General features: G+C 50.7%; 1 protein-coding gene across 3 annotated transcripts in view; it reads right to left on the bottom strand.

Annotated features, from left to right (window-relative positions):
* The window catches only part of TFEB (transcription factor EB), a 53168-nt gene that overhangs the window by 8318 nt on the left and 27009 nt on the right, over positions 1-17841 (bottom strand). Inside the window, exons 2-8 of one of the 3 annotated variants that reach the window (XM_050957107.1) lie at positions 6492-6718; positions 6123-6377; positions 5470-5550; positions 3392-3521; positions 3112-3168; positions 1887-1962; positions 1064-1211 (exon numbers count right to left, since the gene is read on the bottom strand). In XM_050957107.1, the coding sequence (XP_050813064.1) occupies positions 1064-1211; positions 1887-1962; positions 3112-3168; positions 3392-3521; positions 5470-5550; positions 6123-6377; positions 6492-6689 (945 nt within the window). In that variant the 5' untranslated portion in view covers positions 6690-6718. Of the gene's footprint in view, positions 1-1063; positions 1212-1886; positions 1963-3111; positions 3169-3391; positions 3522-5469; positions 5551-6122; positions 6378-6491; positions 6737-17841 lie in introns of those variants that run through there. The other 2 variants (XM_050957109.1, XM_050957108.1) reach the window with 2 other exon arrangements.

The following is a 17841-nucleotide window of genomic DNA, read 5'->3' as shown; positions in this document are numbered from 1 at the left end:
TAGTGCAAGCAGGCTGCTCGCTACCCTACATGAAATTCCCAGCTAAAGCTGGTGCCAGCATCCCACCAGGTACCATAAACCCTAGGTCAACCTGGCAGCTTGGTGAGCCTCCTAAATCCACACCGAGGCTCCTTAAAATCCTCTCTTTAGGTGCCCAGAGATGGATTTGAAGCCTGCCATTAGCAAACAGATTTGAAAGCATTAGCCCAAGTGCCATAGCCCGGGAAGCACAGGCCACCCCACAGCAGGGACAGCTATGAACACAGCAAGCCTGGCTCCCACGCGAATGCCACGAGCTGCAAGTGTTCCTTGTGCCGAATGGAACTTCTCCCAAACTAACTCATCCCTATTACTGGTGGGCACCAGTCAGCTGCAAGCCAAGGGCCTGGCCTGGGAAGCAGCACTCACAAGTCAGAGTCACAAGTCACAAGACAAGAGCAGCCCCTACCACACCTGAATGTCTGCAGTAAGTGAGCTGTGCAAACAGCATTTCTGGGGGCCTGATGCAAAGCCCACTGAAGGTCAGTGGGAATCTAGCCAGTGACTTCATTAGCTTTGGCTCAGCGTGTGCATGGAGCATCTCAAAGGGACAAAAATGAATTTCAGGTGATTCCAGCGTGAGTCTGGACAGACTCCACTTAGGTCAATGAAGATGCTCCAATTTCAGGGCCCAGAATCTGGCCCAGACCCACTAGGAAGGGGCAGGAACAAGATTGGAGCCCCTGACGGTGTTTTAGGGTACGTCTACACCAAGAAAAAAAGAAAACGGTGGCACCTAGTCTCCAAGTCTGGGTCAACTGAGTCAGGCTCACAGAGCTAAAGACAGCAACGTAGGTGAGGCCGGAGCCTGCCCTCCAATGCCCTTTCCTGCACAGGGCTTCAGAGCCCAGGTTCCAACCCAAGACTGCACGGCTACACTACAATTTTTAGCATGCAGCTCTAGCTGCGTGAGCCCAAGTCAACTGACCCAGGTGACCCATGGCACGGCCATGGGTCTCTCATTACGAGGACCTACCCTCGGGCTGAGTTAGAACAGAGGGTCGGGGGGAAGATGGGAACCCACCTGGATACGGATCAGTAACTGCTTATTTGTCATTTCCAGACGCCGAGAGTGATTCTCCAGATCCCGTGACCTCTGCAGGTCCTTCTGCATCCTCCTGATGTAATCAACCGAGGCCTTCAGGATCGTCCCTTTGTTCCAGCGAACATCCCTGGGGTACAGCATGGGAGAAATTATTACAGTCTGTCCTGTCAGTTCCTTCTAACCAGCTCCAAGGCTGGACAAGTTCTGCAGAGCACTGCTGTACTGAAATGCCCCTCTGCAAATGTAATACCCTGAATTACTTCTTGGACATACTGATGTAAGGAATGGCACTGGCCTTGATCAATACACACATGCCACTATCCCAATCTCTGAAAACACCAAGTACCAGACTCCTAGGGAATCCAAGGTGGGACCAGACACTGACACCCGACCGGCCAGTATCAAAGCAGCTGCCCAGCTGGAAGATCAGATGAAGGAATGAAAATTCTCAGTGTGTGAAACAGAATGTGACTCGGCACTGGAACAACCTGTTACTAGGACACAGCAGACAATCATCTGTATCTAGTCCATCCTCTGGCCAGGGCAGGCTTGATCTCCACAGTAAATCCTCAGGTGCCTTGTCCAGTCAAGTTTTACATGTCAAACAATGGGACCACCACTGTTTCTCTGGGACGAACATTCAACAGTTGCCATTAGAAAGTTTTCTCCAGATCTACAGAATAAGTTGTCCCCCAGGGCAACATCATTTGGACCATCCTTAACAATTCCTCTGCCATGCACCACCAAATCCACGGGAGATATCTAAGACAAGGCGACTTGTACTGCTTGCAGTGATACTTACAGATCATTGGCTTTTGGGATCAGCATTCCGAGTTCTTTGATGCGATCATTGATGTTAAACCTTCGTCTTCTCTCAACTAAAGAGAGGGAAGAGAAAGAGAAAGATGGAAACTGACCCAAGTTTAGGAATTTGGGATCAGCCTCAACGCTCTGCAGTCTGTACCATGCTCAGCCCCCACTGTCCCCAGCCTGGATTATGGGAATCACCAAGTTCCCCAGAGAGATTTTCGTCCCTTGTTCTCCTCACCCAACTTTGGGCGAAAGGACTAGGAGAACTATTCAGAAGCTGGCCCGTCGCTGTCACCAAACATGCATTCTTAAATTCTGGAGGACTGCAGTTTACCTGTGATTGATTCCACGGGCACAGACAGTCAGAGGTGGGGTGGCAAAGGTCTAGATGGAGAAACATTCAGTGGGTGAGGGATGGTTTAGAGAGGAGGGTGGGTTGCAGGAGACGTTGGGAAAGGTGGGGCCGTGTAGAGCCACATTGGATGGGAGAGAAGTGGTTGAGGATAGCATGTGGTGTCACAGGAGGTACTGGGTAAGACAAGGGGGCTCGGAGGTGGGGTGGGAGAGATTTAGGGTGCTATTTAGCATAGGAAACCATTGAGACCAAGAGCTTAGCACTATTCAAACAAAGGAAGAGACATTTCTATGGAGAAAGAGTATTAGAGTTACATTAGACATGGTACCAATATCTATGGGATACAAACCCTCATATTTCAGGGCACAAGCCAGTGATGAGGGCCTGACAGTGCTCATGAAGAAACTTCCCCCAAAACAGGTTATCCCATAACTGTCCAGAAGGGACTGTCTCATCTTACTTCGATTGTAAGACCTTTGTGGCAAGAACTGTCTCTTTGTTCTGTATGTACAGCCCCTAGCGCAATGGGGGCTTGGTCCATGACTGGGGACCTGAGGCACTACTGCAATAAAAATAAAATAATCACAATAATGGGGTTTCTTATACTTTCCTCTGAAACATCTGGGGCTGGCCATTGTCAGCCAGGGTATTGGGTTAGATGAAGCCCTGCTCGGGGGATGCTGTGGGGATCCCTACATGCACGCCATGCACGAGAGGTGCTAGGTGGAATGGGCTGTTCAGACAGATGAGTAGGAAACCAGCGATACAGACAGAAGGGCCTCCAGGAAAAGAATGGGGGTTGGGCTGAAGGGAACTAGGGCAGGAGACCCAGCCATGCAGCTAGAATGAACCATCCACTCACTCAGGTTGTGATTGTCCTTCTTCTGACGCTCTTTAGCCAAGGCACGGCTCTCGGCATCTACAAGAAAGACCCAAGAGGTCACACCACTTGTGTTACAAAGCTGTGTTCTCACCATCTCTCCCAGCATCACTCAGTACCTAATGTCAAACGGGCTGGGCAGAATTCTGTTTGACCCTCACCCCACGTAACCCTCGCCACCATCAGTGGCACAAGCATTGACGCAAGATTTGGCCTGACCTGATAAACACGGACACACACATAGGCTGCAGTCAGAACTCACATGCGTTACCTGTCATGTCTCTCTTCTGAGTGAGGTCAGCGGGGCAGGAACTGCTGGTGACACCCACCAGGGGGGCCATCAGCTGGGGGTCACCACTATATACATTCATGTGACTGCTGGACATTGGAAGCTGAAAAACAAGGGAGCACGTGACTAGTACGGTGCTTGTCCAGGAGGAGGAGGAGCAGGAGATGGGATCAGGGAGGTAGAAAGCTGGCTTAGGGCTGGATCTCCAGGAAGATTCCAAATCACAAGGCCTAGCGTAAAGGGCACCACAATCTAGCAGCTGCATGCAACTGGGAGCTGGAAACTCCTGATTTCTACTCCCTCTTCTGCCAGACCTTAGGTGAGTCACTTCACCACTCCGTGCCTCGGTTTCCCTATGTGCAAAATGAGACCAAGGCTATTGACCTAATTCACACGGGCCAGGGTGGTGATGACTCGGACACTGAATCCATCAAGCTGAGATTTTCTAAGGGAGGTATTGACTTTCACTGGGCGCTAAGCACCAACTCCCTTAAGCCCCACTGAAAACCCCAGCTAGAAACATTTACAAAGCATTAAGTAACCTCATAGCTGCATGATACATTCTCACGGTGGGACGCTAGATGACGGAAAGGGAGAGGATGTTAAAAAAATCAATCAATCAATCAATCTTCACCTTGCTATGGTGCCTTCCATCCAAGGACAGGATCTCAAAGCACAATCAAGAAAGCCTCACCACGCACCCTGAGAGTTAGGTATCCTTAGCCCTATTTTACAGATGGCAACACAGAGGTAAATGGACTCGCCCACGGACACACAATGGCTGAATCAAGAACTGAAATCAAGACTCCCAATTCCCCTGCTCTAACCACCAGACTGTGATCCTCAAAGTCAGGCCAGAAGTTTAAGTGGCAGCAGCCTGTGCTGGGAGTGCAGGCCTCAAACCCTGCTGAGTTTGCACAATGCGGGACAGTCACGGTTGCACGAAACAGAATCTGGGTTTTTTTTTTAAATCAAGACCAGAAGTCTTTGGGGAAAAAAAAAAAAAATCAGGCGTCAGCTCCCGCACAAGAAACAGTTGAGATAAAAGGAACAGCTGGGAGAGGTTCTAGGGCTGTCGTAGAGGATGTCAGATTAGATGATTATAATGGTCCCTTTTGGGCTTGGAATCTGTTAAACGCTCCCAGCCCTTTGGGGCTCATTTAAAAGTAGGAGCATAAGGAAAGGGCTCGTGGAGTCTCACAGCAGTCAGTCATGCAACTGCACAGCTTTCCCCTCCCCCAGCCCACACACAGCAGTGCCAACCTGATGTTTACTGTCTCTAGGTCAGGCTGCAGCCAGCTCAGACTAGCCCTTGTTGCTGACTTACTCAACAATAATAATCACTACAACTCTAGGGGCTCGGCAAGGGGAGAGAGGCTCAGTCAGTTTGTACACACCATGATGCATGATTTCCCACTGCCTGCTGGGAAGAGCCAGCACTGACATATGGTGCAACAAAATTCCAGGCTGCGGCCTTGACAGCCAGAAGCAGCAATCAATGCAGGCACCCTGGCTGCCAGATTCTCAGGTCCAGCTGAGCTCCGCTCAGGGCAAGAATTGAGGGGGCAAGGTGGTAAAGGCAGCTTTATGCCTCCGGTGAGCCCCCCTATATTTTGAGCCCAGTCAAAAGCCTGTCTGGCCCCCAGTCTGAGTTAGAGCAGCCACTTAGGCTGCTCTAGCTTACTCTCTGCTCCCCACAGACCCGAGGGGTTGGCCTGGCAGCTAAGAATAGCAAGAACACAGCAGTGCTCCATCCACGCCCCCCGTGCCAGGTCTGCTAGACTGCACCAGTGTATAGCGGTTACCCTGGCTCTCAGCCACCAACAGAAGGGGCAGAGAGCCACAGACAATCCGGCCCAGAGGGTATGGGTAGCAGAGTCACTACTCTCCCTGGAGGGCCTCCTGCAGCTACCCTTTAGGGTTACAGGAGACTGAGCTCTTCCAGCTAGAGAACATATACTGTAATTGTTCCCTAGCCAGCACATGTCAAATGCAGGCTCCTCCCCTCCCTCCAGAGTCAGGATAACAGGCCAGGAGTCAGAGACACTCACGGTGTTGGGCATGTGCATCTCTGGGTTAATATAGCCCAAAACGTCATCCAGACGCATGATGTCATCAATGACCTCGTCTATCTGGAAGAGAAAGTTGCATTTTGATAGAGCACATGGCTGGAGGTGCGGGGTCACTGGGCGAAAACAGAGACAGCTGAGGGTTTCCTCGGTTCAGTGGTTTCATTTTTGATGCTATGTGCTACCTTGTCCATGAAATGCGCTACAGGCGAGTCTCATCTTACGAGGGGGTTCCGTTCCGCGGTTAGCGCGTAAAGCGAAAACTGCGTATAGTCAAAACTACATTGAGTTGAATGGCGAGTGGAATCGCCCACACTACAGGTACAGTATTAAAACTGTTATTTTTCTCTTTTTGGGAGTTTTTTTGTTTTGTTTTTGCCGACTGTGTAAAGCTGAAATTGCGCATGTTAAATGCGCATAATATGCGACAGACATGTACATGCTAGCTAGGTATATGTACCTCATGTCCCACCGCGCCCCCTGCTGGGAAATCCCAGCTCTCCGCTCTGCTCCTTATTGCGCCTCCTGCTGAGAGAAGCCAGGACTGGAGAGATCCTGATCACATGCCACTTTTAAATCCTTCCCCTCCTCTCCCATAGTCATCTTGGTGCTCTATAGCCAAGCCATTTCCTTACCTCCCTCTCCGGGTTGGAGCTGATGTTGAGCATAGCCATGGGACTGTTGGGGGCACTGTTGCCGGCTGAAGAGGACATGACATGGCCGGGCCTGATGCCTGGCGAGGCAGCAGGGGGAGGCTTCGGAGACTGCCGGATAGGACTGATTTGAGCAGCTAACTTGTTCCCGTAGGTTTCAGAGATATACTCCTGGACCTTCTTGTCCCGTGACTTCTGCAGATGATACGTGGTGGGGTTCTCCAGGTACGACTGAACCTAAAAATCCACATACACCCCAGGCAGGGAAAATCAATTAGAGCTCTCAACACGGCCAAGACTTTCCCCTCCCCTCCCCCAGCAGAGAAGGAAACAAACTAATCCGCACTGTACCTTTAAGACCTCTCCCGGCACAGAGGGCGGGGACTGGAATTGGACTGGAGTGTTGATGGCAGGTGTGGGGGCCAGCGGCATCTGTTGCTGCTGCATATAATGCATCACCGCCTGCTGCTGCATCCGCTCCCTCTGTTCCTCCTGCTGTGCTTGTTCCCGCATAAGCTGCATCCGCAGGCCGATGCGTGACGCCATCATGCACGTGTGGGGCAGGTTACAGCTCCTCCAGCGGCACAAAAGAATTGCTGAGAGAAACAAGATGGGTTGGATCATAGCAAAGGCTGCAATAGGATTAAATCAAGCCCAAGGGATCGGGCACTAATGGCAGTGCTCTTGGGTTGTGCCCATCACCGAGCTATCTCAAAGTGCTTCATGTGGAGAGGGTCAGTAATGTTATCCCCATTTTACAGATGGGGAAACTGAGGAACAGGGCAGCAAAGGAGTTTGCCCACGGCCACCCAGAATATTTCTCTGACAGCTGCATCCACAGCCAAGTGACCGCTACCACCCAGCCAAGATCAGGGCCCCAGTGTTCCATAAGGACTGCAAGTCTAGTCCTACTAAGGCAGCGCCAGCCTGTGATTATTCCCTGGGGAGTCGTTCTAAAAAGCGCGATATAAGGGTTAACTATGAGGACGTTAGGTGCCGTACATACATGTAATAAAGCCCCTGTCCGGAAGAGTTTACAATCGAAATACATGAGGCAAAGGAAGGATTATTATCCCTGCTTTATACGTGGGGAACTGCAGCACAAAGAGGCTGAGTGACATGCAGGCAGCCTGTTGTAGTGCTGTGAACTGAACCACGGGAAGTCAGTTCTCTAACCAGTGTGTCAAACTGCCTCCCCGACTCAGGAAAAGACCCTCTGACTCCCAGTCAACACCAAGCAGAACAGGGTTTCCATCTTTGGGCCCCAGCAAAAACAAACAGCCACAGCAATAAACCAACCCCCAAAAGAGGAATACACAAAAAAGCCATCCACTGTTTCCTATGACAGCTTCAAAAATTGTCCTTCGGTTTGTAAAATCCTGGGGGTTAAAAAACAAACAAAAAAACCCCCACAGCACTAAACTTGGGGCCAAAATCATCTTTCCACCTTCGGCCACTGATCTGGAATGACCCACCGAAGGCACTCGAATAAAAAATAATCTCTAGCTCTTATCTGGCGCTTTTCATCAGGAGAGCTCGAAGCGCTTTATAAAAGAGGTCACTGAACAGATGGGGAAACTGAGGCACAGGGCAAGGATGAGACTTTGCCCAAACTCACCTAGCAAATCAGTGGCAGAGTTGGAAATAGAACCAAGTCTCCTGAGTCCTAGTCCAGAGCTCTATCCATTAGGCCATGGTGCATGCTCCCCATTCACTGACCCAAATCCCTTTCCCAAGGGATGCTGCCATATCAAGGGAACAAAGGCACAGCCCTCTGCTAGGGAAGGGGGCTGACGAGTTTCCAGTGATTCAGGCCTGATGTTCTCACTCCACAGATTTCAATAGGCCATCTTCTGCTGAGGGACTGGAAATTCAGCCACGATTTTCAAAAATAGGGGGTCTAAAATGCAGTGCCCTAGTCGATATTTCGGCACCTAGATAAGCGATGCCTGATTTTCAGAAATGCCAGGCACCAGAAGGTCCTGTGGGCATAGCAGCTGCACATAGTCACATATCTAAGTAGGAGCCAAGGAGCCTCAGTTCAGGCCCCTTCATTTCTTTTCAATCTTGGCCTTCATCTCTCTAGTCCCGCTGTGCCTGGACTTGCTGCTGTCCCTGCTCTGGGAGAGGAAATGATTCAGGCCTGGACCCTGTGTGTACTCGGATGCCAGGCTCTTTCATGACAAACTCACTTTGCCTTGCTGTCAAAACCGGGCTAGTTGGCAGAAGAAGGGGAGAGAGCTCCTAATCAGAGCCAGAGCCTGATAGGTGCAAGAGAAAGTGGGTGGGTGAAGAAAACCAGCAGTGCGTGGAATTGTTGCAGTGAGGCAAATCCAGACCCCAGCACTCACTGATCTTTTTGTGCTGGTTTCTCCTGGAAGCTGGAAATCGATGCCCTGGATTGAGGCACTTCCCAGCTCTGAGACAAGGAACCAGTCACGGTTCCAGATATTCTGCCACCCACCCACCCTCTTATGTCCATGGAAAGGTTCCAGGTGATGTCTCTATTGCCACAAGAGAAACCCAAGGGCCAGGAACCCAGCTGGGAGTGGGGGTGGGAGCACAAAGGGAAAGACAAGAGAATAGGCCAGAGAGAGAAGAAAGAGGGTAATAGCCAGTTAGTTATTCCTGGATTTCAAGGGAAATCCCATTGATGTGCTGCTGGTGGAACTCAAAAGAAAGCTGTGAGGAGAAAGAACATGAGAGAGAGACAGCCAGAGAGAGAAAGAGGAAGAAAGAAAAAAGCCTTCCACAGGAAGTGGAATGACATGGTTTAACTGTCTCTTGCTGACCTAGAACGACTCATACCCAGTCTCCCTTGTCCCCTAAACCTAGAGGTGTTCCCCATAGCATGGTGGTGTGGAGACTGTCAGGAGTAATTAAACCCAAAGCCAGAGGGAAACCTTAACCCTGGAACAATGCAAACAATGCCCCTTCTGTCCCAGGAGCCTGCACGCAAGAGTCTGGAGGCGAGAGAGGCAGCACGAGGCAACGGAGAGCGACGCAGCCAGATACAGACAGGGCTCTTGTTTGTCCATACAAAGGGGATGGGAGCCCATTCGGGTGCAGCAAAGCAGTGCTAAAGAAGCCTGCAGAGACGAGAGGGCTCCAGAGGGAGCCGCCCTACCTGAGCCATAACTGAGTGTTACTGACTCATCCATCCTGGGAAGTAGGTACGGCTCAGTGTCATTACCCCCATTTTCCAGATGGGAACAGAACCCAGGAGTCCTGACATGTGACCGTCTGCTCTACCCACTAGACAAGAGTCGCCCAAACGGTGGGTCCCAGGAAGGTTCTAAGTGGGTCACCACATCCAGGGCCGGAGTAACACATCACAGGGCCCTTGCCTAAGCCAACATACACTTCCCCTGGCCTGAGACAGAAGGGAGGTCCTGCAGGGGTGGGGGTGAGCCCACCGTGAACCCAGAGCTCGGCCCGGCCCGGCCCTGAGGGACAGGAGCTGCTGGGTCAGTGCAGGCATGGCTCACTGGGGTTAGGGTTGCAGTGCCAGGGCAGAGAGTGCATGTATGTAATGATGGGTCGCAAAAACAAATATATTATGCAGTTAGTAAGTCACCTTAGGAAAAGGTTTGGGAACCAATCCACTAAACCACCCGCCCATGCAGGCTGTGCAACTGAACCCAGGGGTCTTGACTCCCAGTGCACTGCTCCAATTGCTAGCTCACACTGGGATAGCCCATCATCCATAACCTGGGGAAGATGGTGAGTGGTTCAAAGCAGAATTTTCCCTCCAGACTGCAGTGGCTGAAGACATGTCGGGGGAGGAGGGGAGAGGAGAGATATTAGTAGAGATGAAGAAGGCAGGAGGTGCACAATTCAGCAGCAGGAGCAGTGAATCTGCCAATGTAGGGAAGGGATGCTTCCCTGTATATTTTGAATGGACTTTTAAGGAACTGAGTGGGGTCAGGGGGAAATGAGGTACCTTTCCCACTCAGCCAAGACATGCCACTCCCATGAATTGTGACAATGCAAAAAGTGTCCTACAGAGGCCAATCCAGAGCAGAAAAATGCAGCAGGGGGAGAAGACTTGTCTAACTCCCATCCCACACAGTCCTGTCAGCGCTTCACTTCTGACACTTGCTTCTCTCTCTTCTCCAAGGTTTGCACACTTGAACACCTGGGAACCCATGATGCTGATAACCAAGGAAGCAGGAGAAAGGATGATCTTCTGTTTAAGGCACAAGTCTCAGAGCCAGGACCCCTGAGCTCCATCCGTGGCTTTCGGACCACAAGCAAGTCCCCTAAAATTTCTGCGCCTCATTCTCCCTGTTTGCAACGCGTGGCTAATGCTACCTATCTGATGTGGAAGGTGCGGGGTACATGGAGACACTGTCTGAACAGGTGTATTGTTTTTAAATACCATATCTTTGCTCCTCAACACACACACATCAATCAACAGCTCTGGATAATAATCCAGTCCAGAGGAGTGTTTTTCATTCAGAAAGGCCCCAAAGTATTTTAATATTCTAGGGGGTGGGAACACATCAAAACCGGGCTCAGAATGGAAACTGTCTCTGCCCCTTCACTACAGAGTTGCTGCTATAATAGCAATCAGTTCTCGCACCACTAAAACGCAGTCACCTCTGAGGCAAAATACAGGGTGCTGCTTAAGGATGCCCAATAACAGCAGCACTGCATTTTGGAGAAAATGAGTGCAGTGGAAACTGCAAAGGTATTCGTGGAGGCAGGATGCAATTAGCTCAAAGGGAATTTGTCCAGGACACCTGAGCTAACATCACAACGTTTGCAAAAAGAGCCATACATGACCCAAGGGAGATAGGGCACTGGAGTACAAATCAAAAGACAGTGGGGCTGAGTCTCAGTGATATCAAGGCCCTTCTGTGCTATTCTGGCAGCATAAAGGGGCCTCAAAGGGTGTGGAACGGGCCCCTGAGAAAAGACACTGCACGACCAAGTGTGAGCTAGTGAAAGGGCTCCATACGGCCTCTGCTTCCAGCCCCTGACATGGGGCGTCAGAGGCATGGGCAGAGTGTACTGTGCTGTAGTTATTCTTTGCTTCCCGAGGTCTGTAGGGGACTGGGCAGGCCCATGCATGGCTCCAGAATCCAGGCAGTGCAGAAGTGGCTTAAAGCCCCCTTCCCTCCAGCATGAAAATGGAGCAACTGAGAATCAAGCTCTAGGGTCTGGTCCTGGCACAGCCACTGATTTACGGTGTGACCTAAGCCAGGCAAGTCACATCCTCATTTTGTGCCTCAGTTTCCCCCATTGGTAAAACAGGAACAATGATAATGACCCACTGTTATAAGAAACTTGAGATCTATGGGGGTGGTGGGGGAAAGAGAGATGCAGCATCATCTATCCTTGGCACTTACTGCACCATATATCTGAGCACCTCACAGTCTTTTCTAAAGCATTTCTCCTCACAACCCTCTGTGATGCAGGGCAGGGCAGATGAGGAAACTGAAGCACAAAGATGCTAGGTGACTTGCCCAAGCTCTCACAAGAAGTCTGTGGGCAAGTAGGAAACTAAACCCAGGTCTCCCAAGTCCCAGATTAGTACCCTAACCACTAGGCAATCCTCCCGCTCTCTCATGCCCTACAGGTGGGCAGGGCCGGAGTTTTACATCTCAGGCAAAAGACACAGGCCAAGAGTTTCAGAAGTGCAGTGGCGCTCAACCTTTCCATACAACCGTACCCATTTCAGAAGTCTGCTTTGTCTTGCCCGCCCTCAAGTTTCACCCCCCTTAAAAATGATTTCCTTACAAAAATCAGACCTAAAAATACAAAAAAAGTGTTGCAGCATACCGATACTGAAAAATTACTTACTTTCTCATTTTTACCATATATTTATAATACTAATCCACTGGAATATAAATATTGTACTTGCATTTCAGTGTACAGTATACAGAGCAGTATAAACAAATCATTGTCTGTATGACATTTTAGCTTGTACTGTCTTTGCTAATGCTTTTTATGTAGCCTGTTGTGAAACTAAGCAAATATCTAGATGAGTTGGTGCATCCCCTGGAAGGCCTCTGCCTACCCCTGGTTGAGAACCACTGCACTAGAGATTTGGGGGCCTAACTTGAGACCTCTTAAAGGGGCCTGATTATCAGTCAGCACTGAGCCTCTCTGCCCCTTTACGGTGTCTCTAGCTAGGCATCCAAAAGCATTAGTCACTTCTGAAAATAAATAAAACAACATAAATAAATCGAGGCCAGGGTCCATGGGGGCGGGGGGCGGGGAGAGGGAAACAGCACCAACTAGTAGCTTATTTGGTCTTTTTTCCCATTCATTCCAGGGCACAACCTGTGCCAGCCTGATACCAATTTTTAAAGAGGGAACAAAGAACAATCAGGGTAAAGACCCTCTTTGTGCATTAATTCACATCCTCTACCAAAAGGAATGAGGAAATATTTAAAGGGGAAACATAGAAGCCAAATAACCCAGGTTTACTTAGGAATAAATGTAGTCAGACAAATCTAAAGGGTTTTTCTATTTAGACAAAATACATAATGTTGGCCAGAGGAGATGTGGTGGATACAATATATCTGGATTTCAATGAGGCATCTGATACACAGTGCCACGAGATATCCTAAGGGGGAAATTAAATCAAGCCGGCTTGGACAGAAATACGATTACATGGATCAAAAGCTGGCTATTGAACGGCAAGAGGAAGGTAATTAATTATACATGGTGGCTTATCTCCCTGGGGGTGGGGGGAAGAGTTGTGAGAGGTGCCCATGGGGTCCCACTGGGAGGGGGATTAAGTGTCATTTCGGTTAGATGACTTTTGCAAACTAGCTAGAAGACAGAGCAGAGAACATGGCGAAATTTGTAAGATGATGCTAAGCCTTGAGGGGCAGCAGAGTCAAGGGAAGTGCAGAAATAAACGCCATGGAGATGGAGAGACAAGAGTGGACTGGAACTAATAAAATGAGGCTGACTGTGGACAAGTACCAGCTAATGCAAGTGAGGAGTAATAATCATAAACATTAAGTGTCCCATGCAAGGAAAAGCCTTAGAGTAGCAATGACAACAAATCATAGGTGCCCATCTTTGGAGGCACCCAAAAGCATTTTGGAAACGGTCTTGAAATTGCTTCCCTATTAAACAGCAGCTGTTTAAAAGCCACACACCGCAACTCTACATAGCCAGGAGAGCAAGTGAAAATGAAACCCTGAACCGGAGGAGCACATTTCATGAACATACCTGGGCCACGCTTTGGCAATGAAGCAGTTAATAATCCCTTCCACTGAGGACAGGGTGGCTTGGGGAGGCTGATAGGAAAACAGTTGTGCAGGTGAGGGATTTCAAATCCAGCCCTTGTGAAGTTGCTTTGTCACCTTTGGGATGAGAGTGGGCCTCAGTCCATTTCCTTGCATACCGGTATCCACAGCACAGAACCCACCAGCACTCGCTAGCAGCAACCAGGTCAAGGATTGCCTGGACCAGAGAGGCCCAACTGCCTTCTCACATGCACAGGTGGTCCCCTTGGGTCAGGGAATAGGAGGAATTAGTGCTGCCATTGGAGGCTCTGAATCTGCATCCCCAGCTCATGTCCAAGACCAGCAGGGGCTGGAAGAGCCCAAAGAGGGGGAAGCTGTAGGGACAAACCTAGAGATGAGCAGGATGGGAGAGGGAGGAGTAGGAAATGAAAGAACAGAATGGCTCTCAGCTTAGAATTGAGTAAGCTCTGCTTCCGCTCCAGGATGAGTCTGTCTCTTTGCCGAAACAGAGGCTGGGTCCTACAGGATGCCAGTAGCCCACTCTGGGCCCTTCAGAGTCAGAACAGGCTATCTACTGGGGAGGAGGGGGTCATGTGATGTGCACCAAGCTATGACCACCCACCTCAGATTACAACGCAGGCTTGTCCCTGACAGTCACCGTAAACCAGAACCTGCTTCCCTTCCTGTCCCGTCACTGCAGCCCAAAGTCCACATTCCCATGGGAGCAGACCCAGGCGGTGCAGACAGAATGATGGCATCCGTCCCTCATGCCCAGCAACGGGGCCAACCATCTAGTCCAGACCCTGCTTTCAACGACCCTGTCATAAACGTGGAACAGCTGCACTGACTTCAGTGGAATTACTCCAGATTCATGGCATCGCAACAGAGCACAATGCAGCCCCTCTCCATCCAGGGTCTTACATGGCCCCTTCATCACTGCAGTACCAGAGCCCCCAGCAATGTTTGCCTCCTCACTCTGCCACATGATGTCCAAGGGACCCTGCTCCTCCTGACTCCAGGTTTCTGGTCGGGTTTGCATTTCTCCCTCCTTGCTGATGCAACCAAGAGATGAAAGAGAGATGACATGGGGGGTGAACTCTGTCAGGTGCCGAGTGCCTTCACGTTCCTTTGGGGGGCTGAGGGTACTCTGTGCCTTTCAGGATCCAACTTGGAATTGCCATGAAAGCAACTGAAATATCGGCAGATCAAAGACAACTGGAAGCACTGGGGAGTCTACACGGAAACATGCACCGGCACAGAGGATCAATGCACAGATTAGCAGGTAGCAAGGAGGTTACCTCACACCACTGTAAAATAAGCTAGGGGACAGGAAAACCATCCATGGCGTATCTTGACTGAAGAACTTATTTACATGCCCTGAGTCAGCCATCAGTGCCTAGCAGTCGGTGTAGCTGGGCCAGGGCTGGCCCCTATGCTTAGGCAAGTCATGCCCTGAACATTGTTGATAAGAATGCTGTAGCTTGGCATGACCAGCATACATCACGCAAATAAATACAGTTTAAGCCCAGAAGAGGCCACAAGATCCAGTCAGACCTCCTGCATATCACACGCCACCCCCACCCCCCCCACCCCCAAGAGCAAGCTGGGGTTTGCATCTAGTGAGCTAACCAGGCATTGATCTTGATTAGCTCAGTGGGTGCAAACTCCTGCATATCCATCTTGATGCTTAAGAGGTCACCATTATTGTTCATTATTTCTATGAGTGTAGCACCTAGAGGCCCTATACTAAGGTCAGAGCCGCACTGTGCTGGGTGCTGTACATACACAGAGCAAAAAGGCAGCCACTGCCTCAAAGAGCTTGCACTCTACATACAGGATAAGAGATAACAAGCAAGAGTGAAATGACTGTGATTGCTTGCCACTGGTCTCTCAGTGGGGCTGCCTGTGAACACACTCAGGGCTTAAGACAACCAAGAAATCTACGCCACTCAGTGCCTCCCTCCTTCCCCTAACTGTGAACTTGCTTTACAAGAAACAGGGGGTGTTGGTCAGTGGAGAATTCTGCTATTTCCCCTTAGGAAATTCCTCAGCCAATCACCTGAGGAGAGGGAGAGGTGAGGGTGAGGGGAAAAGGGAAGCCGAAGTGAGGGCAAGCCCCTGATGTGAAATGGGGAGGGGGAAAATCAGGCTGGTTTTAAAATAGCCCGGCCGGTTCTGCTTGGCTTCACCCTCGGCAACGCTCAGCAGCTTCTGCTTTCGCTCTGACTCACCCGCAGAGTGCGGGGAGGCTAACAGGTCTGACAGAATGAGAATGAAAACTACTGGAGTCACAAGGGCCGTGAAAACCCAAGGCAGAAAGCTCAGCCTGGAGAATGGCCACCACAGACTAGGGTCTCATGAACCCTCCTGAACTAAGCTGCGGGAGGGGAGCTGTCACCACTTGGAGGAGAGACCTGCCCTAGGAAAGCCCAAGGTGCCACAGGATGTGGTGCTGGTGATTCACTAGGGAGTGCTCTTCCCTCTGAGAGCCAACGAAACCACTGGCCCAGAGCAGTGCTTTCTTTCAGTACAAGTGAGGTCCTGGTGAGCTGTTGACCATTAAAGATTCTTGTTATTCTTTGCAAGATGAGAGGCATTAGCCTCAATGTCATCCAGTAACATCTAGATCTAGAGACAAATAGCCACAACAAACGAGATCTAAGTATAGCTAGACATAGATGAGGTAGATTACAGCTCAGATCGTTCTCAGGTTCCAGCTCTCACCCAGCCACCTTGCCCCCTTCCCTCCACCACTCCAGCCACATTCCCCACTTCTGTAACCCCTTCCCTATCTCTGTTAGCTCCGTCCTTCCCTGCTGGTAGAATGTGATATCCCATTTACTAGCTCCTACTCCGGAGCAGGAAACAAGTGACTCGCAGAAGGGCAGGCCTCTGGCAAGGGGAAAGAAAAAGGACCCTTCCTCGTGCAAGGTCTTACAGGCACTAGTGCAATCGCATCCGAGTCTAAACCCAGATTAAACCTGGACAAGGCCAGGGAGAGGGCCCATCCCAGTTAGGCAGGGCCTGACATGAATCTAAGCAATCGCTCCTCCCAACCAAGCCAAGTCCTCAGCCGAAAGGCACCACCTGGCTGCTCTGTCTTGGGCAGCAGCCCCCAGGCCCGTCCTCGGGGCTTGTAGGGTGCATCAGTAGTCAGCCAGCAAGGCAGCCCTGCCAATGGGATTGGGTTTCCTTCCAGCCCTGCGACCCGAGCACCTGTTCCCACTGGCCCCGCTCAGAGCAGTGCCTCCTGTCAGTCACTGGGAGGTAAGGCCAGAGGACTCGCAAAACAAAGGAGGGGAAGGGGAGGGAGTGGGAAAGCAGACAGGAAGAAGAGAGAGTGTATAGACATGGGAGGAGGAGAGGAGAGAAAGGAAGAGAAGAAGAAAATACAGAGGAGAGGGGCAGGGAAGGGAAGAGAGGGGGCAAAAGAGAACGAATGGGGAGTGGAGAAGGAAAGAAAGGAAGAGAAAAAAAGAGGAAGAGAATAGAATTTCTTTGCCTTCTGCCCCAGAATCTGGGACAGGATCATCTGAAACAGAGCTCTGGACACCCGCCCCAGAAGCCACCCTCCCTGTTGGAAGCTCAGGGCAGGGGGCTCCAGCAAGCAGGGCAATTCCTCCACCACCCAGGCAAAGATCATGTTCTCAGGTTACAATGGGTCTCAATGACCCCTGGGCTGGTGCTGCTGCTGCTGCTGCTGACCTGGGGCTGAGAAACCGAGAGGAAGGAACTCAGAGAGATGAGCCTCCAAGGAGCTGTGTGGCTGCCCCAGGGCGGGAGCAGGAGAGGCAGGGACCCATCATGCTTCTGGGAGTGATGCTTTCTCCCTGCAGCAGCATCTGCTCTTGCACTGCAAGAGCCTGAATGGCACAAACGGGGAGCTGCAACCAACCAAACAGCCCAGGTGCCTTCTATAAATCACTCAGCTCATGCTGTGTCCCTGGATGACCCTTCGCTGGATTCCAGGCTTCTATATATTTAGGAAGACACTGGATTTCATGTCAACAGTGGGGCAAGGTAGAGGCGCCAGGGTCGGAAGGAGGTCATATGAGGGCCCCAAGAACACTCACCCACACAGGTGTAGAGGTGCCTCGGGCCAGATCAACCAGTACCACTCCCCTCCCCATTATCAGGTACCTCCAGCCCCAGGATGGGAGACCACTTTACAGGGAGAGAAAAGGTCGTTTCAGAGGCCGACCATGCTGCTTACAGGGAAACATTCATCCTTGTGCCTTTAACTCACCACCAACCACATTCTTGGTTACACAGCAGGCACTAAGGGGTTAATACCCTGTTCCTGTCCTGTTAGGGTCACTACCTGTGGGCTGGTCCTTACGATCACTAATCTGTCCCATGCTGGCAGGGTAATTCTACTACCGGACATACACCCATATCCATGTGGTCTGTGAACTTTTCTAGATAGCATGTGTTGCTACGTCTGGTCTGACCCCACACCAGATGTAGGATAACTTCCCCTTTCCCTTAGC

The sequence above is a fragment of the Gopherus flavomarginatus genome, chromosome 5 (assembly GCF_025201925.1).
Source record: "Gopherus flavomarginatus isolate rGopFla2 chromosome 5, rGopFla2.mat.asm, whole genome shotgun sequence".
Lineage (NCBI taxonomy): Eukaryota > Metazoa > Chordata > Testudines > Testudinidae > Gopherus > Gopherus flavomarginatus.
Note: the sequence above shows the minus strand (reverse complement) of the source record. Positions and strands in the feature narration are given on the sequence as shown.